At 28.0% G+C, this 6,697-nt stretch overlaps 1 protein-coding gene across 1 annotated transcript; it reads right to left on the reverse strand.

Moving 5' to 3' along the window:
• Positions 1-3,422: 3,422 nt before the first annotated feature.
• LOC114187036 (BAG family molecular chaperone regulator 2-like) lies at positions 3,423-6,697 on the reverse strand. Its single transcript, XM_028075137.1, has 4 exons — positions 6,310-6,697; positions 5,333-5,589; positions 4,052-4,198; positions 3,423-3,823 (listed from the first exon to the last, which is right to left on the reverse strand). The coding sequence occupies exons 1-4, from the start codon at positions 6,524-6,526 to the stop codon at positions 3,683-3,685; spliced, it is 762 nt and encodes a 253-aa protein (XP_027930938.1). The 5' UTR covers positions 6,527-6,697; the 3' UTR covers positions 3,423-3,682.

Raw genomic sequence — 6,697 nt, forward strand, 5'->3', positions numbered from 1 at the left:
AATAGCGCGCTCTTCTCAGGCGCCAATTTCGTTTTTACCTCTCTGTCTGAAATTCAAACCTTCTTCTACCCGCCAATTTTTATTCCTCCATAATTAATAGATTATCATATTAGTTATTTATTTACTGTTTATTTGTGTAGGTTACTGGGTACGCTTAACTTAGCAATATTTTATTTGACAAAAAAACCAATTAATAAATACGTTATTTTAAATTTAATTTTGTAAATAATTATCACGAAATTAGTAATGTGATAATTTATGATTACAATATAATGTAGAATAACTTTAATATTGTAATGGCATTCTCCTTGAATTTGCAGGTTATTATATTTAAACATGCAATATTTTAAATTTTGATTCATACAAGTTTTAAAAACTTACTTCTATAAATGTTTTAAATTTATAATAATTATTATTATTACTATGTGAAAAACACATATGCGAGTTGTGTTTTTATTTTTACCGTATCATAATAAATAGAATTAATTATTTTAATTATTATTAAAATGAAAAAAGTTATTACATTGATAACAAATGTATTTTCAAATAATTATAACTCTAAAAAATAGTTACAAAATCATAATAGTAAGTTGATTAATAAAATAATTTATATTAATAACTATAAAATGGATAGTAAAATGTTTATACAAAAGAAATTTAGCAGTTTTAAAAAGGGTTTTGTTAACCTTAACTCGTGCCTAAGATCATTATTTAAAAATAACTAATATACATTGAATTTTGTAGCAATTCATAATTAAGTATAATAATAAATAAAATCTGACAAAAATCAAATTTTTAATACAATTTTACTCTAAAGAACAAAAATATTCCTAAATATTGTATAATTGTGTTTAATATTTTATTTAATATTCATTATAAAAGTTAAAAAACAATTAAATAATAAAATAATTATATTTTAATGTTGTTAAAAAATAAAATATTAAAATACGATTAAACATAAAAAAAAAGTTTAAATTAATATAAAAAAAAAGAAAAAGTAGTGTTAAACATCTTCAAAGTTTATCAAAAAAATATATATCAATTTGTCACTTCATTAAATTTATTTTCTGTAACTTGATAACATTTTGTAACATTATGTTAACTTAACAAAAATTCTCTTGTATTAAAGAAAACAAATAATATTTCAATATCTAAAACTATTAATTATAAATAGATAAATTTAGTAATAAAAACAAAATTTAATTACCTAAAATTTTAGTACATATCTTAAAAATTCTAACGTGTTTATTTTGTATAAAAGTTGCTTACAAATTTCAAAAGACAATTTTGTTTTTTATAAATTTTGTTATATACATGTATATTGTTTTAATTAATGAACTTAATTATTTTAGTTTTTAATATAAAAATAATTAAATGAATGTATATTAATTATTTCTTAACCAATAACCAATATTTATAAAGTACTGATTATCATTTTTCAAAAATAATTATCTTTATTGATAACAAAACAAAAGTAATTCGATTTATTAATAAATAGTAGAAAAACATGCACTATATGCATTTGTGAGGCCACTTTTATCTTATGGTAATAAATAAAAAGTAATTATTTTCATTATTTTTAAAACAAGTTTTTCATTAAATTTATAAATAGTTTACTCTTCAAAATTAGTTATAAATGTAAAGATAAAATCTACTTTGATATATAAAAGGATATATAGATAAAATCTACATTGATATATAAAAGGATATATAGACTAATATAATATTATAGATATCTAAAAAACTATATCAAATATGCAAGATAACGTCTATGTTTATACATTAATAAAGTAATTTTTATAGATATAGGTAAAATATCCTTTATTAATAGTTATATAAGTATAATTTTATTTATTTTGTGGATATTTTTTATTTGTTTAATTTTAAAATATAATTAATTTTTTTAAAATAGCAACTTCAAGGATAAAATTGAAAAAACATGTGAAATGAAATATCTTTATATAATAGTGTAAATTATAAAATAAATTATTATTATTATTATTTATGCATTGATTGATTTAATGATATTTATCTAAACTGACTCAAGTAAGAATATTGACCTTATTTGAAAGTGATTTCAAAAGCACATCTTTTATGAAAATTAAGAAATAATTATGAAGATTAACTTTTGACTTTTTTGAACGATACAGCTTTTTTAAAAATAAAATTATGTCGAAACTCTAATCTCAAATAAATAACATCGATGATAATATTTATATATGGTGTGCATCCCTCGCTAGAAGATGAGTCAAAAGCATGGTACATGTGATGTTTAATAAGGTGTAATGTTTTGATTTTATAAAAGATTTTAGTACTGTACTTTGAATAACAAACAAAAGAATCATCAATAAAAATATCGTTAAAGCCCAAAATTATCCAGTCCAGGTCTTTGCTAAAATTGATTCAAAATAAATTAAATTGGGTCAAAGAAAGGCCCTTAACACAAAATAAATAAGTTTAAAAATAAACAAGTTTAAAGTTTAAGAGATAAAAAAAGTATAACAAACTTGAATTTATCATTTTTATATATAATTTAAAATAATTAATTATGCTAAATTCTTTTGAAATTTAATATTTAAAAAAATTATTTAAACAATATAATTTATCGTACAATATTTTAATTTTTATATAAAAATAAACTATTCTCTACAAATGTATCACAACATGAAAATACTAATCAAAAAGTAGGAGACTCAAAAACCTTGTTTTTGTCAATCTGGTAAGGATATTATTTTTATATTAAATGTAATCAACTGTCTTTTTCAACATTTCAAGAATGAGAAGTTCATGCATCTTTATTCGAAATCATTTTCCTTTTTGAAAAAAAAAATCAGTTATTTTTAGGGGAAGTGAATTAAAATAGCTTCTGATTTCATTTTATTTTTAAGTTTCTGGAAAATTAAAAAAATGCAAGAACATTAAAAAATTATTATATTTTAAAAAACATTGATTTATTTTTATGAAAAAGTTACAACAATTTGTCCCATATTAGTTTCTGTAGTTCTCTTTCTATCTTCTGAGTACTGAATGTTTTTGTTAAGAGTTTTTGCCCGTTCTCACATATTTCTTTGTTTAGCTATCCATTTTTAGAACCAATTTTTAAACTTGAGTCACTTCTGTATATAAGGGCCTACATCATTATTTTAACATGGTTAGTTTACAAGCTATTGCAGTGAAAATGACAAGTATAAGTTTCACCAGAAAAAAAGAATTATGAAATATTTTGATAAAATGGACAACCTATTTGTTCTATCTAAACTATAAACAGCCCAAAGGAGTATAGTTTATGACAAGATACTAAGTTCTAGTTTAACACATGAATCAAACTTCAAGAACTAAAGCACCCAACACACTTAGTCAAAATGGACAACCCCACGCATATAATAGTGTCCAAAATATAAACAATTAATATTTTTAAACTGTTAATCAAAGTGGTCACCGATAAATTGCATGGGATCACAAATACAAACCTGAAATAATCGAATTCACCAGCAAATAATAATTATGGTTATATTAACATTTCCGACTTCTATTTGAATTGGCATTTTTAACAAAACCTTAGGTAGCTATTATAGTGTGACAGCAAGACTTATTGACAGTTCCGAAACAAAGTTTGTACGTATAGACAAAGAAGAAGAAAATGGAATAAAGAAGGGGAAAAGAAAAAAGAAATGGAGCAAACTCAATCGAATATTTCCCAAGTGGTGGAGGATGGAATATGATCAAAGGTCTCCCACTTGGTTGTGACAACAACAGGCTTTATTCTGGCATTAGATACCTTAAGTTCATCCAGGGTTTCTACACATTTTTGCACTCTCTTTCCCTGAAAAAGCAAATAGTAGATTATTCTCTGTGACTTACCAATTCAACTTTTGCATGTAAGTTTTGTCTTTAATTTTATGACAAGATTAAATAAATGATTATGTTGTTTAAAGATGTTGTTGACCCACATGACCATACCATGATATTTAGACGAATTAACATCCATATGAAATCAAACATACGGCAAAACAAGTACAGTTGAGAGAAATTGGAACTATATTGAAAATACCTGCAAATGTTTCTGTGCAGAAGCATCGCCTTCTGCAGTAATGCTTTCTAATTTGATTGCTTGTCTCATAAGCATCTCGATTAGTGTTGTAATTTGAACTTCCGGTACTTTGACTCCGTTGGAAATAGACTTTTCAATGGCAGAGACCTACATTGGAAAGAAAATGTATGTTGTGTGTTATGTTCGGACAAAATTTCGGGTAGCACTTACATGCACATGGTTCTTACTACTTATATCAAGCAATATGTTTCAGAGAATGATTCAAACTTTGGGGGTGAAGGGAATAGTATTGTTGAAGCTGATGGTGGCTTAGTTTACTATTAACGTTGAAGAGTATATCATATAAACATCGATGGAGTTGATTGAGATAAACAGTGTATGTCTAAAATGTTCATGATTATAACCTGATCATAACCTTAACAGTTCATTCTCTAAATAACACATACGCATATCCAACAAAATCAACCGATGTTTGGACCCTTATCCAATTATCACTAAGATACATTTATCAAAAAGAAATGAAGTTTCAGACGCCGCATAACATAACGACACAATACGATGTCATATTCACACAAATTATAACATAGACTTGGTCCATGTAGCACAGAGCTAAGAGGTTAGGTTACTATTATTATTACTGATGGGGCTTGTATGTTTGTGCATTTCCCACAGTATACTAACACCCTCTGGCCCTCACCCAGGTCATTCCGATTACAGCTGTTGTGACAAAGACAATGTATCACTTTCTTCTTTTTTTCTGAGCAAAAACAATGTATCACTCACCACACCACTTATGACGATAACCCACCGGCTACCAAGGAAAACTGTCATGCAATACACTCATTGACCCAGAGTCAATTCTACCTTAATCATCTTTGACAGGGGAAAAAATTAAAAGAAAAAAAAGGAAAAAATAAAATAAACAGATGATTGTGTTTTTATTTTTAAACAAAACCCTTCTGTTCTATGCTATACTTAGTAACTAACAAAAATTATGTTCGGTGTGTCTTCTTTAAGTTTTCAAAAAAAAAAAATCTCATTCTTGTATGATAAGATTTTTTTCACTAATCTAGATTTCAAAATTTTTCATTCACTTGCTACTTTTTTTTCTATCTTTTTTTATCTCATCCACAGTGGACGGAAAAGAATAACCACCGACATGCATTGACGGTAAGAAAATACAACTATTTACTTTATTATTTTTTACAGTAACTATACATTGAAGTGTTGTGAATTTATTCGAAACGTTGAATTGGTTGGATGTGAAAAAGATGCAAATACCTGGTCTGCAAGCTGATCAAGCTGGAGTGCAACGGTGTTGATTGCGCGATGCGCGTTTTGGATCTTAGCGTTGATACGCATCTGGATGAAGCGTCGTTCGATGCTGGAAGGGTCTTGGATCAACACCACTTTTGATCTGTCTTTCACTCCGCACGCGTCCAAAAACTCCCCATTTTGTCGCTCTTTGCCTCTGTACACCACTCTCTGTTCATCCACCTGTAACCCCGTTTCCCCACTCAGCACCTTCTTCACTTCCCCTGTCATTTCATTTCATGTCACGTCATTTTCACACTATACCCTCACCCCAATTCCACTACCATCTTTTTCGTTTTACTTTTTCAATTATCATCATCAAATCAGACCCATCTCCACATGTTTCCTCCCCAAACATTCCCCAAACATCCAATCTTATCATCGTCTTTAGTTTTGGTTTGCATTTTCTGAACTAATAATTTATTAAAATTATACTCAAATATAGTTTTTAAGATGAAAGGAATAAATAATGGTTGTATAACTTAAAATCTATTACATAAATCCACGCAATTGAAAAGATTAATCACAATGTATACTTATTCTATTTAAATATTTAATTTTAATAATTTAACGTTACTTTGATTCTTATGCGTTAAGTAATATTATTTTTACATTGTTGGACAATCAAACTGCTTGAAAGTTATATTAACATCAGTTTATTGCTTAATTGCAACATAAAAATATGATAATATACAGAAACTAAACTCTTCATTCTATAATAACCCAATTAGATTTTCAAAGAAAATTGAACAAAAAAGAACTAGCCGACAATGCCATGTTACGTGGGCACGTAGCATCAGCACCGATGGATTCACAATGCTGCATTGAAACAGCCACCTAACTCGATTTCAACAACATTACTCTTCACAGTAGTAATTTTCACAGTAACAAACCAGAGCAAGAGAAAATTAACAATGGTAGTTTAGATCCAGAACTTGTCTTACCGAAAGTGGCCATCGAACTGACGCAGATCTCGTAACGGAGAGCACCGTAGGCGATTCGAAGGCGCAAACTGCGTGCTGGAGCATCCGTTTGCACAGTCCTTTTCTGCACCAACATTCCTCCGGGTCTCATTTCCCACTCCGTCTCTTCTTCTCCCGCTGTTGTCGTCGTCGACGACGACGACGAATTCTCTCTGGCGCTCGGTTTCTTCCTTATCATTTTGAACTCAGTTTTCCCGGGAAAATGAAAAACAGTGGTGGTGAGTATTTTTTCTAGGGAAAATATCTAACGCGTGACGAGCTGTGTTGGAAAAAACTGTGTAACCTTTGCCGACACACAAATAGGTTGCAAAGTTTGCAGGTGCGGGGATTTTATATGGTACACCAGACG

This window comes from Vigna unguiculata, chromosome 6 (assembly GCF_004118075.2).
Source record: "Vigna unguiculata cultivar IT97K-499-35 chromosome 6, ASM411807v1, whole genome shotgun sequence".
Taxonomy (NCBI): Eukaryota; Viridiplantae; Streptophyta; class Magnoliopsida; order Fabales; family Fabaceae; genus Vigna; species Vigna unguiculata.

Bases quoted from the DNA above. Each gene is read 5' to 3' on its own strand.
- LOC114187036 (XM_028075137.1), bottom strand. From the start codon at position 6,526: ATGATAAGGAAGAAACCGAGCGCCAGAGAGAATTCGTCGTCGTCGTCG. The intron at 4,199-5,332 runs GTATTTGCATCT...TTTCCAATGTAG, and splicing joins TTGATCAGCTTGCAGACCAG to GTCTCTGCCATTGAAAAGTC. The intron at 3,824-4,051 runs GTATTTTCAATA...TTGCTTTTTCAG, and splicing joins CTGCACAGAAACATTTGCAG to GGAAAGAGAGTGCAAAAATG.